Raw genomic sequence first — 15,262 nt, 5'->3', positions numbered from 1 at the left:
GAATAAGAATAATTGTGTTTACTTAAAAAAAGTTTTTGCCACCATCCTTCTAAATGCTAATCAGAACTTTAATCATGAGCTGTTGCATTAAGTGAGTTACATAACTATAGTAAGAGCAATAAAACAAATCCCTGCAGGCCTCTGACAGCCACTATATAGACTTATCCATTAAAGTGATGAAAGAAGACTTCTTTTTAGGGGGACTTTGTCTTTATTTTGACAGTAGACATCTGTCCAGATCAAACTTGTGGTTACAGTATGTTTCTTAAATATTAGAACTCTGGACAGAATAATGAAATTTTAAGATGTTAAAATAAATAAAACTAGTCTAGAGCCTAGACATACAGTCCCGCCTAGATAGTTTGTTTATGCTGTACACCAAAGACATTTAGGTTTAAGTTTAAAAGATAATTATGAGATGATTAAAGCCACAGATGATATAAGGTCTGTATTTCAGCTTCTATTTGATGCTATTCACATCTCAATATATTAAACAGCATTGAACATAGCACCATTGCATCAGATGACACATTTTAAAATTATTGGGACAGATGGTTTTAAAATCCATTTAATTAAAATAAACTTAATATTTTGTTGTAAATCCATTATATGTAATGAGTGCATCAATCCGGTGACATAACTGACATCAACTAGCTGATTTTCCAGGTTTTTACTGCAGCCTCCTTCAGTTTTCTACTACATTACTACATTCAAACAAGCTTTTTATATTGCAGTTTGTAATATAAGACACCGACATTAAAAGTTGTTGCGTTACAGACCTTGCAATTACCTTTCCCACAAGATGGTGTGAGAAGCAATTAAAAAAGCATCAGATCATGTTTACTCGTCACAGGAAAGGCAAAAGATGACAAACACCCACAGTGGGGTATGATGGATGACGTGGGGCGAAAAATGCCACCTACCTCTTTGTAACAGCAGTCGATAGGACTTTAAGAAATATCATTAATTTTATTTAATTGGAAGAAGCTGTGAAACGTGTGGGCCTATGTATCCCAACGAAATAATGACAAATGTTTAAAGTGATACGGTGATACAGCCAAAATTATGAGTATATGAAAAATCTAACTTTTCGACCTCTGATGTTTGATATTTTTAATTGATGGCCAAAAAAATCTACCCAATTTGGTCTGAATGTTAAAAGTTTACTTGTCAAGGCAAAGCTGCAACTTGCAGGAGGTTAAATATCAAATGGTGCTGTGTCTATATATTACACATACAGCTATGTGAATGTCTTCAATATGTTTCAATGGGTGTGTATATGTGATGCAGTCAAACCTTATAAGGCTGTACAGTATGTTTCCTCCAGAGTTACAATAAAAGAGTAAAATAAAATAACTAACTGAACAAAACCATAAATACGAAAGCTTTATGACTGAAAGAGAGGAATAGACAGAAAATGTGTGAGTGAATAATTGGGTGAGAAACCAAGAAGAAACTGAGGGAAAATTCTGACTAAAAATCAGAAGAGAGAGACAGAGAGATGGAAAAAGGTGGAGGAAAAGATGCCAAGAGACTGCACGCTTTCCCCTCTTTCACCCCATTACTCATCCCTGCTCTCACTCTCTAAATCCTGGCTCTATTCTCTCTACCTCACTCTAGTTCTTTCACTCTTCTCTCTCTTTCAATACTTTTCTCTGTTTTACTTTAAATCCATGAGCAAAAGGCAGGTTTAAGACACATTAAAGAGCAGATTTCTGACCGTCATAGTCATGCATTTGGATACTTAAACTTTCCTGATAGTATCTAAGTGTAAAAAGTAAAAAAATGTATCAGGAAACAATCCCGGATGTCTACAGGCAAAAATAATACTGTTTTTCATTGTTCATCGTTTCAATCTCACTGGTTTTTACTTCATACAACTTGCAGAGGGTCTGAAACTGATGAAGCAACAAATGATGTAATATGTTTTCTTCAAATCCAGATTAACTTGAGTTAAATTACACACACACACACACACACACAGACACACAGACACACACACACACACACACACACAACACACACACACACACACTTGTGTGGCCTTCACCACCCTCTCTGCGCTGCACAAATGGCCGGACCATTCTCACAGGTTTCACCATCTTTCAGCCACTTATTAGGCTCACGAAACCCCTTCACTCCACAAATACATGGAAAAGTACATCCACAGGAAGCAAAGAGAAAAAACATAGAGGTGGTTGAATGGGACAGATGTTTACACAGGAAACTGTGTTGAGGGAAATGTACGCTTCCTGTTTTTATATAACAAGTAACGGATCTAAGAGCTTCAGTGAAGCCAACTCAGAAACCTGCTCGACCAAATGCAGTGTAAGACAGCACATGCCAGTGTACAGTATCAGTCCAGAATTTTGGCGGCTTGCCATTTAAATTCAACAGCTGCTGAAATAAATGGTGTTTTGAAGTACCTGCAGGTGTTTCTACACACTAAAACAGCATTTATGGCTGCTAAAAAAACAAGACACTGTACAAGAACTGGAGGTCTGTCAGTGAAGGGGCCATAATTCACTATGTGCACCTAATCAGTCCATGTTTAAGCACATAGCCTGGACATAAAGGTAAAATATATATGTTTGGATTAAAACTAGAGGTGGTTGGTTAAGAGTGTGGAATGGTTGTCAACAGTGAGCTACTCAAAGGTGCAAACATTTTACCTTGATGTCAAAGTTGCAGTCGAAACGCTTGATGAGGACGATGAAAGCACCCGTCAAATTGTCCCTCGGAGGGGGCTCAATGGGCTCGCACGCATTTTCTGGACGTGCCCCAATCAGGAAGCCCTGTGGGAATAGCGTCAGTAGACACGGTGAGAAAGAATACACGAGTGACGTATATCCAAGTTTAAGCAAATTTAATATATTGCAACGCAAACAGGTAATGAGGAATCAAATGAGGAGTCCTCGGTCTGAAGAGCTGCCAAAATGTATAGAAAGCACCTTCTCACTCTAAAAAGCAATAATACAAAGGTAACAGTTCGACATAAATAATGAGCCAGATGATGACTGATTTACAACTGCGGATTTCAGTCAAAAATCAGTGTTGCTTGGTGAGTAAAACAAAAGTTAGAATACAGTTACATCCCTGGACCCAGTCTCAGGCCTCTCATTTTATAGACAAAGCAGCACCATCTTTCTTTAATCATCCTGCTCCTACATTAAACCTATTTTAAAACATGAAAGATTGAAACACGATGCTGAGAGCCACTCCTTCTTCAGCCCAGATTTAACACTGACAAATCAATTATATTATTAATACAGAACTTCCCACTGGTAGGAAGAACATCATGGAAACACAGAAATGTTTAACAGGGACTATATGTGCATTAGTCTACTACATTTTAGGGATACCATTGCTCATTGCTGAAAACCCTGTGGACCTCGTTTCTCCCATCTTGGTTTCTCCCTCTCTCTGCTTCCTGTCTTAGTCCCATTTCACACAGAAGGTCTGAAGTGATGAGAGGGAGATAGTGAGATAAAGAGAGGGGCTGGCCGTGATAAAAGGGAAGGAGAACAAAAGCTGAAACGGCAAAAGATACAAATATGGAGGCAAAGAGAGTCAGATAGCTACTGAGATACCAACAAAAGAGGAAAACCAGAAAAAAAAACAGATGGAGAAAACCAAAAATAGAAAGGTGAAGACAAAGAGAGAGCCAGACAGATGGTGAGAACAGAGAAGGAGCAAAGAAGAAGGGATGATGAAAAGAAAACCTACAAGAGATGAGGAGGGAGGGTCCTGATGGGATTTACATTTCTGAACCTTATGCAAGTGTAACTAACACCACCGTGTGTGTGTGTGTGTGTGTGTGTGTGTGTGTGTGTGTGTGTGTTTAGAGGCAGGGTGGTAGACAGGAAGTGTGGACTGCTGTGGGACTCTGAGACCCAGCCGCCAGCTTCAGCTCTGCCTCGCTCTCTTTCTTAAAGCCGAAGCTATAAAAACCCAGACAGTACATGAAGGAGAGCCAGCACTTTCTGCACACTGACACACTGACTTTAGTCCAAAACTGCAGCTGAGCCACTGTCCTACATTACGGAGAAGAAAACTGCTGACACAACAAATGCACACTCTGGTTGTATTTTAGCCTTAAACCCTGATGCTTAAGACTTATATGGTGAAATTCAGGCATCAGGGACATCTGTGAAGTCTCACGTCACAAAGGAAAACAACATGAGGAATCGGCGGCGGCCCTCACCACCATCACCTCAGGGCGCCTCCTCCAGTGCAGCCCTGTCTTACTGCTTAATGACATCACTATGCCACTGCCTCACATTCCTCCTCCTGAGGTTGAAACCAGTAACAAGAGCGCCCTCTGTTGGGTGGAAAAAGAAGGGAAAAAAGGCACTTGCCAGCACTGCAGAATGCAGCGAGGAGAGCAGGGTGAAAAACAGGAAATGACTGGGGAAGGAGGGGGAATCCTGGAAATGTGGAAAGGTATCACTTAAGACAGCAGAAGACTCATCTAATACTACACTCAACTTGAAATATATAATTTTGTCCCAGAATATGAACTACAACTACAGCTTTTACTGTGCGATTGTATCCAAACTTTCACCACCATGAAATGTACTGACGTTAACCTCCTTAAAAACGCCTAACTGTAGCAATATCAGATGAAATTCCCCATTACAGCGTTAGGTCAACTTTGGCCAAGTTGTCAAAGTTCAGAAAGCACCAAGTGAGGACAAAACAGTATTGTCGAATTTGGGTTCATACAGTCAGTCTGACCTCTTTGAACAGTTAAACAATAGAGAGGCAGGAGAAAGAGGAAAGGCAGCAGTGAGTAGGCAGAAAGAAGATCTTTGTTTGCACTGGTTCATCAGCTATTAACTACCCAATAAAGCATATTTCTTTAATGTTGGTCTACAGTTGGCTTCAGCCTTGTGTCTTGAGTTGATTTAGAACGGTAGACTAGCAACTGAAGAATAAAATAGATGTGAAAAGCTACAATAAGACATTTTTTAAGTTTCTTTTGGGTGTTCCAGTGCCACAGTTCAGTTAACAAGGATGGCTACAACCCAGTTCAATTTGCCTTGTAACGAGAAGTCTCGTTGAAGTCAATAGAGCAATTAACATGAATATAACTGGGAGACAACTTCAAATAATTGTCCAGTGATCACACTTAATCCTGTCACTGTAAATCTCAGTATAGGGCGGCCTGTTTGCAGATTGACTCTAGGTTTTAAGGAATTAATAACTCACTGATGTTTCCTGTAAGCAGATTAAAGCCTTTGTCTGTTGACATATCCAGTTTAACTGAACTAAACCACTTCAAAAGGAAGCAGTTGGAGTTGGAGGGCTCACCTTTAGATAAACACATTCACCGTTCTTTGCCCTCTGTACCTCTTTATCATTACAATTATAGAAGAACAATATTTACATGTACAGCACTGACCCTTCACCTTTTTTCAGAAGCTTATCCCACTTTGGACTTTGAGTGTGGCTACAGTCTAAATGTGAAATATGTGGTCGAGAAAATGTGGCACGGAAAGTGGTCAAGACACGAGCTTTAGAAAGACACTAGAGACTGTTAGATCTTTTTTATCACTTTCAGTAAGTCACATGGACAATGGCAGAAAGTCTGTTACTTCATAACCAAACATTTACCAGAACCAGGCACAAGACAAATGACTCGTGCAGATTTGCATTAACTAACATCAAGCCACTGATGTAAATGAGAAAACTCCTGATATCTTCTATTCAGCGTGATGATTTTATAACTGGCCTTGCATCTCACTACACCATCCAAACCACAAAGACTTTCCAAAGGAAGTGCAAAAGTCTAGTCTCAGACTATGTGTACAGATCGGTCTAAAATTGGAGAAGTGAAAGTGGGCACAGAAAAACCTTAAAGTCAACTGCTGAGAAACATCGTGCAAAGAGGGTAGAGCAGTTTTAGTTTGGGTACTGATTCTTGATTAGATCTTGCCAAATCTAAATAAAAGGCCACAATGCTGTACCTGTAAGTTTATCTGGAGAACCACAGTGGGGTTTAGGTGGTAGTACAGTATAGGATGTTTTTCCCCATTAAGGAGGTTAAAGGAACTCAGGTGGTTAAATGGGTGATTTAATTGAACACTGAAAGCCTGCTCTGTTCCAATACCTTTTACTTCAATATTAAACTACTATGTACAAGTCAGAAATTAAACAAAACATAACGGGTGCTCAGAGTAGGTGTACACAAGCTTGTAGTTACCTTACCCTGTAAACAGCCCTGGCTGTGTAAGAGGAAACAGGGAAGGCTCTGTTTGAAGGCTCGTTCCCTGCAGGGAATCCTCCAGGCTGTATGGGCTTGTGCTGCCTCGTGATGCCAGAGGTTTCCCTTGGCAGTAAGTGGGACCATAATTGGTGATGTGGGTTTATCTCAAGTTAAATAATGCAATACAAAATCTTTAAAAATTACCTGGATTGTGCAAATTATACATTAATTTAATTTAATTTAATTTAATTTAATTTAATTTAATTTAATTTAATTTAATTTAATTTAATTTAATTTAAACTTGAAAAAAAAATGTAAAAGTAAATAGCACAGGTGTAAAAAGGAAAAAACTATTGGAAAAAGAAAGATGACTTCCACGTCATCAGGGAAAAAAGACCTTATGATCACAAACTATATAGACAGCTGCAGCACATGCAGAGTAAGAAACAGTATTTTCTCCCAGGAAAAATACAGAAAAGAAGATTAGTGCAGCTGAAAATTACAGCTGTTGCCTGAAACAGTTTGCTGCCAGACTCACTCAGACAGATACAAACGCACTGTACGCGTGAGACTAACTTTAGGATGGATGGACTTAAATGAGCCCTGAAGGACTAGAGCAGAATGTCTGCATGGCACTCGCCTTCAACTAGAGGCTGCATACCTCAACTAGACAGTGTAATGGAGAGCAGACGCAGAGATTAGATGCAAATTTACGACAGGGAGCATTTCCCTGCTTTCATAACAGAAGAGCTTATGTAAGACTAATATGCAAGAATACATGCACACTGAACAACATAAGTGTGTGCTATAATCCCCGTTGTCTACCAGGACTGAGGTCAGATACTATTCACAGCAAACTTCCTTCACCATGACACATAACAACAAACACAAATATACACGCATGTACATAGACTAGAAATTTGATGTCCTTGTTGTTTGGCAACACAGTAATTATGGTGCATTCTAGTAGTTCTTAAATGTTCGGTGAAATTAAATCGTGAAAAAACAACAGTAGAACTCACAGTTATGTTTAATAGTGAAAGTAAGAGCTTTGATACATGCACTATGGGAAGAGAACCTAAGGGATTGGGACTAATCGGTTGTGTAGCCTTAAGAAAACCACTTGTCAGTGAGGCTAATCGGGGAAAAAAGGCTTCAATTTGCTACGGAGCATAAAAATTGGATTCTGGAGCAATAGAATGGTCATGTGGTCTGATGAGTCCAGATTTACCCTGTTCCAGAGTGAGGGGTGCATTAGGGTAAGAAGAGAGGCGGGTGAAGTGATGCACCTATCATGCTTACTGTTACTGTGTAAGTCTGTGGGGGCAGTGCTATGATCTGGGGTTGCTGCAGTTGCTCTGGTCCAGGTTCAACAACGTAATGTTCCCAAAGAATGAGGTCAGCTGACTAACTGAATATACTGAATGACCAGGTTAATCCATCAATGGATTTTTTCTTTCCTGATGTCACAGACATATTCCAAGATGACAATGTCAGGATTCATCAGGCTCAAATTGTGAAAGAGTGGTTCAGGGCACATGACGCATCATTTTCACACATGGATAGGCCACCACAGGAGTTCAGACCTTAATCCCATTGAGAATCTTTGGGATTTGATGAAGAAGACTTTGCACAGCGACTCTCCTATCATCAATACAAGATATTGGCAAAAAATGAATGCAACTCTGGACGAGAATAAATGTTGTGACATCGCAGAAGCTGATTGAAACGATGCCAAGTTGAATATGTGCCATAAGCTAAAGGCGCTCCAAAAAAATATTAGTGTGTGTGACTTACATCAAGAACAACATTGTAAACAGTGCCTCCTACTTTGGTTAGCAAGTAAAAAGATTTAAATATTACTTTTAAATATTTGTTTTTTGTGAGCAAAATTTGATTAAATTACCAGCAAACTAAAACACATGCCACTGGAAAAGGGTTTCATTTCATAACTCTTTGTTTAAAATTGTCAGTGACAAATGGCAAATAAAAAACACAAAATGTGTTTTCACCTTTAGAGTCTTCAAACCCCAAAGTGTGAGACAGACTCTGACGCTCAACTTTTAATTCCTAAAATATACCATGAGGTCACAACTCAAAACCATGTTGTGGGCCTGCTCTCATGGTACAATGATGATAAACATAGCATCCTTAAGTGGTAGGAAGAATGTCCAAATGTAAATGGCCTACTCTGCACATAAACACAAACAACACACAGAGCATTTGGCATGCTTCTGTGAGCCAGAAGCCTTTGTACAATAACAACAACTGGCCTCTTGACGGTGAGAAACGCCACAATGACCAGCTCAGATAGCAGACATGAATCATCCCTTCTGTTTGGGAGCTTAGTGGATCATCCAGTGTGGTGGTTGCCGGGTGGGTGGCGGCACACAGAAACCTCACAACAACACACCTCGTCACAACCACCAACACAGAGTTTTATTACATGATATTAAACTTTGAGATGAAGCTTTAAGAACCCAGGCACACCATTTAACTAAATGGGTACTTTTTGCAGTAAACAAAATGTTTATTTTCGTTACTGCCTTCTCTATATATTTTGAGAAGACTGAACCAGATATATTTCCTTCCACATTAAGCATCTTTTTAAATGTTTTATGTTGTTACAGTTTTGATAAAACTCCCTCACTCACCTTCAGTCCATCACTGGGAAGACGGTAGCCAAACCGAGCTGGCAGGTCATCAAAGTTCTCAGTTTTGTTGTCAAACGAGTACTGAAAGATGATAAAATTAAGTTTAATAACTTTGCATTTGAGACATTTTATTAATGCTCTTCTTCCTTTAACCAAGTGAGAAATGTAATCAAAAAAAAAAAAAAAAAGACTGACATGCCAATCAAGTTGTTGTAAACCTGTTTGCAAAAAGAGCAACATGGGCATTGCACTAGAGTTGTGTTTTAGTGTGGGTGGTGTATAATTGTGGTGGAGTTGCACCGTTTTATTATTTCTGTATGTTTTCTATGTAAAGCTCTACACATATCTATAGGAAGATTTACTCACAGCAGCAATGTCGGCCTCTACAGGAAGCAGGTTGAGGAAGGCAAAGAGCTGAACGGTGAAAATGGTGTAAATCTGAGTGGCCGACAGCATCAGCATTCCCAGAGACAGGAGCATCTTGGCATCACATTACAACCTCCAGCTGCTATGCCACTCACTCATAAACCTACACTAAAAGACAGTCTGGCCTGCTGTAGAACCTCTACACACCGTCAGTTGTTGACACACCTGGAAAAGAACATTTAAAGCCTTTACTCACTAGTACACTGATAAAAATGTGTTCAGCAAATGTTCTTCTAATTTTCATGAGGGGTACTTGCTTTACTCGTCATTAAAACATATTATAAAAAATAATCATAACATATTTAGTATATTTAGTTATATCACATTATTTTTATCTACTGCAAGGTAATTTACTGCCAATATACTTGTTGCACACATTAAACACAAATGTTATCAACACTTTTTTCCACAAGCGTGTCAGAGGTCAAAGTAAGCTCTGACACAGCAAAAGTAATGTTTTCATGTTGGTTGGGAATCTCTCCTTACTAGTGTTTAGAGAAAAGATATGTCCACACGTGGCTGTCAGCAACAGTTTCATCAAACTGATTAGCTGTACTTCGATTCAGCTGCCAACTTGATCAACTGTTTCAGATGTCTGACTCCTCACTCCACATGTGGACACACTATTTAGGTTATTGTGAAGTGGAAAAATGGAAAGTTTGCAGAACACACCTGGTTGGTATTTGAATATATATATTTTTTAACTTTTTAGTCTCTCCGCTCCGTTCAAGTGCAAGTTTAGAAAACAGCTCACAGTTAGTCGAGATAAGCTTCAAGACATTAAGGCCCAATCCCAATTCTCCTGCTTGACCCTACTTCTGTTTTGTGTGTGGGTGTCCTGTTTCTCTCAGTGAATGGTTACACAGTGTCAAATTTAGAGTTTTCAGAGATCAAGGAAAATGAGAAATGCCCCAGAATGTAACTATTTTCTTTGCTCATTCGCTTTGATTATTTTAGTTTAATACAGTTTTAATGCATTACACAATATACTGTTTGGTTCAAACATTTTTCCTTTACCAGAACCATAACAAAAGAAGAAATCACTGTTCATCCCATTTCATAAAAGAACATTTCTACCACCACTTCTTCAAACCAATTACGAGGGGAACCCAAAAAATGAGTAAAATAATTGGGATTGGTCCTAAATGTCAAACTCTGCCTTCCCCATTCTCTCTTTTCCCTGTTCTTACTTGAAATGTAACACCTGAGAAGTTAGCTGCGTAGGTAAATAGTACACTGTTTACTGTAAACATTTATCTCTTTACCAGTGAGATGCATGTTCTATTTCAATTCAGTTTTATTTGTATAGTGCCAAATCACTTGAGAAGTCATCTCAAGGCACCTTACAGTGTAAGGTTTAACACCCTTTACAATTACCCTATACAAAATTATATAAAAAACCCAACAACCCCACTTGAGCAGCACTAGGTGACAGTGGAGAGGTAAAACTCCCATTAGAGGAAGAAACCTCCAGCAGAACCAGGCTCAAGGTGGGCGATCATCTGCCTCGACCGGTTGGAAGTGGAAAGAGGAGAGAGAAAAGAACAGCAAGTAACAAAAAACAATGACATATAGCAGCAAAAACACTGGCAGGTTGGTAGGATCAGTAACTGCACTCTGGAGATATAGAGCTCCAAGGCTGAGAAAACCTGCAGAGGAGAACAGAGTCTAGAAGAATATATCCTTGGAAAGTAACGTACAGTTACCAGTTGTCTCATAAAGTGTGAAGTGAAGTGCAGGGCTAACTTCAGAGCATAAGGGGTACACACTCACAAAGCGAAGGCAGCATGTGATCAGGTCAGGAGAAACTAACAGCTGAAGGCTTGCCAAACTTTAGATCACTAAAGCCTTGTTGTCACGCTAGAATAGATGAGCATTACACGGCTTTGTTTGTGATGTACATCGAAAAGACGATACAGAAGTTAATTAAACGGATACATCAGTTTGATATTTGTCAGTTTACCAATAGCAAGTTGTATTCATAAATCCAAGTGGAATTTCTCTTTTTTTCTGAAGCAGAGATGTTTTAAAAGATGAGGACATGTAACAACCTGCACCTGTCCTCATTTATTACTGACACCACAATGTGTCTAAGCATCTGTAGCATCTCAAACGTACAAACATGACATTTTCACAGAGCACTTTCAAACAAATCAAGTTATTTTGCAGCTTTTTAAAAGATAACTCATAAGTTGCAGACTATCACACTGTAGCCTCACACTAAACAGGTTTTTGGAAATACCTGCATCCAAGACAAGAAGAAAACGGGAGTGGGGCTTCATCACTGTCTGTCCTTACTATCATAATATTAATGCTGCTCCCACCCTTTTCCACTTCTTCCTGAGTATCTCATGTACAGCATTTTGCTCCTTAAGGACATGGACTAATTTCCACTATTAATTAATAGCATACAAACAGAAATGCTATTATCTGTACCAGTGTTCGGCCTTATTTAAGTATTCAGTAGTACACATGTAAACATCACTGGTTTGGGGATAAACTATTTTTTTAATATGGTTAAACACATGTAAAAAAAATATGTGCGTTGTGTATTTTCAACACATTTCATAACAATAGAAACTAGAGATGGACAATATGGATAAAATGAACATCACAATATATATATGTGAAAACATCATTCCAATGTTCGTATGTGTATGAAATGGTGTCCCCTAGGTAAAATTGTAATATTATTGTAACATCAAATAAAATATGTGCATAAAGATATGCTAGAGTACAAGTACCATTTACTATAACACTGATCATAGTAATTAATTAATTAAAAATCACCAGTCAAGGTACCTCATAAAATTAATGACAAATTATGTGGAAGAAATGAGGAGACATTGTCTGAAAATGAACGTTTGTTGAGACAGAAAGTAACAAATACCAGAAATCCAAGGAGGAAGTGAAACTATCATTTCTCATGACAGCAGTAAACATGACTAAAAATCTAATTATAGCATACATCACAATTTGAGAACTAAATAAGTGAGGTAATGGTTAAATTAAGTAAATAATAGTGTACTATGATGATAACAAAGCAGGAAAAAAAACAGTGTATTGGGGAACTGCGTTAAACTTTAACTATAAACAGTAATCTCACTGTCACTGTGCTGAGTTACGGTTTTTAGCAACCAAACAAGTTTCTACAAATATAGCCGCTCAGCCTCGTTTGGATGACCGAGAATCTTCACTGACACAGCCGCTAGCGTCAATGTCACACAATAAACGATAGCTGCAGTTATTTTTAGGATATAGTTATAGACATAAATACATCAGTGGCGAGGTGTGGACACCTTAAAAGGTGAGCAGCTACACACAAAAACAGATCGTCCTATACCGGAGTTAGCATGATGCTAGGATAGGTAGCTAGCTTGTCGTGGGTGTTTACCTTTAATTTCTGCCTGGATGTTTTTCTCGCCCAGGAATTTAGCTGCTGTCAGGCGCATCGCGCACATGTACTCTCATTCGGGTCGCGTAAATGAACATGCACAGCGACGAAGGTGACGGACACAGGTCATGATGTTTGAGCGGCGGCTCGGAGAGTATGAACATAAACGTTACACTTTAATCCTCTTCGCTAGCGGAGAGAGCCAACTTCCGCCAAACGCGCCGCTCCACGTTCAGCTCCTGATTGGACGATTCAGGTGTCAATCATCCTGTTGCGGAAATGACTGCAGACGTAAACAGATCCATGTGACGGGACCGTAGACGGTTTAGGAGATATAACCAGCCATTAACTGCTTTTTACAGCCACATGAGCTGAGTCACTCTGTATTTACAGCTTTATTACAGCTGCTGCGGCGCAATATGACATTAACTAGCAGCCGAATCGACTATTTAAAGAAAGTAGATATTTTAAGCGGAAAAGTATATGCTCTTTCAGTACAGATGTTATCATCCGCCTCGTCGCCTCAATCCGCTGGCACTTTTAAGTCTCTAGCACCCTCTGTAGCCCACGTAATCAATAGATTTACAAATGCACTTATTTAACGTAACTAGTAGTTTTTTTGCAGATGCAAATTCCTATCAAAAAAGCTAATAAATGATTAGCTGATTATGTTTATTGTGGATTATTCACGTCAGTACATAAATTGATAATGTCTGAGAATTGACTCACAATTTGTGCTAATGTGTGTGTCCCGAGGCTTCCTAACCATCTTAAGTTTTAATATGAAATGACCACTAATAGTAAAAAACCTACTACTACTACAAACTTACTAATGGGCACTGAGATCAGTGTCTCTGCCTGGTAATCACACTTTTGTGGCCACTTATTTACAGAAGGGATTTGTAACTTCTCTTTTTATTAAGGCAAAAAATAGTTTTCGTTACATTGTTCTGGAGTCTTTAGAAATTGAGTAAGAGTTGCTTAATGAATCCTCTGTGACACTGTGGAAATTTTAAGACACGTATCTGAGTTTTCAATGAACAGAATATCACAGAATGAATCATTTTATTTACACAATAAAAAACACTTTTTTTGTGAACATGTGACTTCATTCACATATTGAGTGTTTCATTACTGCTTGTCAGCCATTTTTCCATTATTTATGATGTAATTCTTGAATGGTTGATGCCACAATTTTTTTCAAACCTCTTGAATAAAAGCTGGAGGCCTCGACTTCGCCCACATCTTAAGTGTTGCATTTCAGATTCAATGTCTTGGTGTATAGATGACAAATTCCCCCTAATTTTTTTTATTTATGGACCTAAATGTAGACGAGGTGGAAAAGAACAAAGTTTAGTTAACAAGTATATGGGTCACAGCATGTAACAATACTTATGTAGATAAGTTATTTAGCAGAATCTTTACATTGAATGATGCAAAGTAACTATGTTTAGTAAGATTTTGTTAAACTTGTGTGTTTCTATTTAATGCTAAATTATACTATACCTCCTTTATTTCTGCAGCAGGCACTTTTTGCTACTACATTTATCATCTGACAGATTTACATTACCTTTTCAGTTTTATGTGAAATGTGATGTAGAAAATATATTGTCAGTTTATAAAATGTGATTTTGTTAGACTACACAGTAGTATCAGTAAAAAAAAAAAAGTTCAATAAGTCTAGTAGCTACAAATCAATGTGCCACTGACGGTACATCAAGAATAGTTATTGAAAATTTCTATTCTTTTCTGCATTTGTAGTATTTTTTCTTGAGTGGCCTACATTTTGTTGCTAATTCAGTGCATCTTCAAGGGTTTGTAAAGTATTTTATAATTTCTAGGTTTAACAAGTAAGCATTTAAATACATCTTCCAACACATCCAAAACATTCAGTATTAAGTATAAGCATGTAAGCAGTAAATCTCAGCCACATAAGATCAACATATTATACTGGAAAAGTTGTAATGTTGTGAAATTCTGCTGAACCAGCACTATTTATTTAGTTTTAATTACATAATAATAACTTTTACCACTTGCTGCGATGCTTTCGCTTAGGTTAATATAGATGAATGAAAGATAAATAGATGAAGAAATAAAACATTTAGCAAGGTTAAGCAAGCATGTGTAATTGGTCACAGCAGCAGTAACATTTGTATTTAGATTTAGATTTAGATTTGTGCAGAAAGTATCACAACCTGCAGTTCTTGAACCTTGAGAAACCGAATCATTCTTTGCTAAAGGCCAAGACAGACAAAAAAAAAAAACCCAAAAAAACACAGCAGACTGCTTAAGACTTTAAAAGGTCAAATGCAAATTAGCAGCCCCTGTAAAACTTTATAGAAAAACAGTAAAATCCAATCAAAGATCATTTTAAATTACTGTAACATTCCTTCAGCACAGTGTGAGACAAGCGTCTAGTCCTCCTTTTGTTTCCCAGAAAAACGCAGAGCACAGATCTGATGTAATATTATACAGGAGTTGGGGTCGCTTTGCATCTGGAATCCCACATACTAGAACTGTACACACTTATTTTGGATATAAAACGTTGTAATATTGTTACAAAAGCAGATTCAGATACTA

At 38.2% G+C, this 15,262-nt stretch overlaps 1 protein-coding gene across 1 annotated transcript in view; it reads right to left on the bottom strand.

The window, feature by feature from the left end:
- The window catches only part of rnf13 (ring finger protein 13), a 32,056-nt gene extending 19,157 nt beyond the window's left edge, over positions 1-12,899 (bottom strand). The window contains exons 1-4 of the mRNA XM_026345316.1: positions 12,683-12,899; positions 9,229-9,453; positions 8,863-8,943; positions 2,673-2,795 (exon numbers count right to left, since the gene is read on the bottom strand). Of these exons, the coding sequence (XP_026201101.1) occupies positions 2,673-2,795; positions 8,863-8,943; positions 9,229-9,342 (318 nt within the window). The 5' untranslated portion in view covers positions 9,343-9,453; positions 12,683-12,899. The remainder of the gene's footprint in view (positions 1-2,672; positions 2,796-8,862; positions 8,944-9,228; positions 9,454-12,682) is intronic.
- Between the last annotated feature and the right edge of the window lie 2,363 nt (positions 12,900-15,262).

Source organism: Anabas testudineus, chromosome 4, assembly GCF_900324465.2.
Source record: "Anabas testudineus chromosome 4, fAnaTes1.2, whole genome shotgun sequence".
In the NCBI taxonomy this organism is placed as follows: Eukaryota; Metazoa; Chordata; class Actinopteri; order Anabantiformes; family Anabantidae; genus Anabas; species Anabas testudineus.
This window is presented reverse-complemented; position numbering and strand designations above follow the sequence as displayed.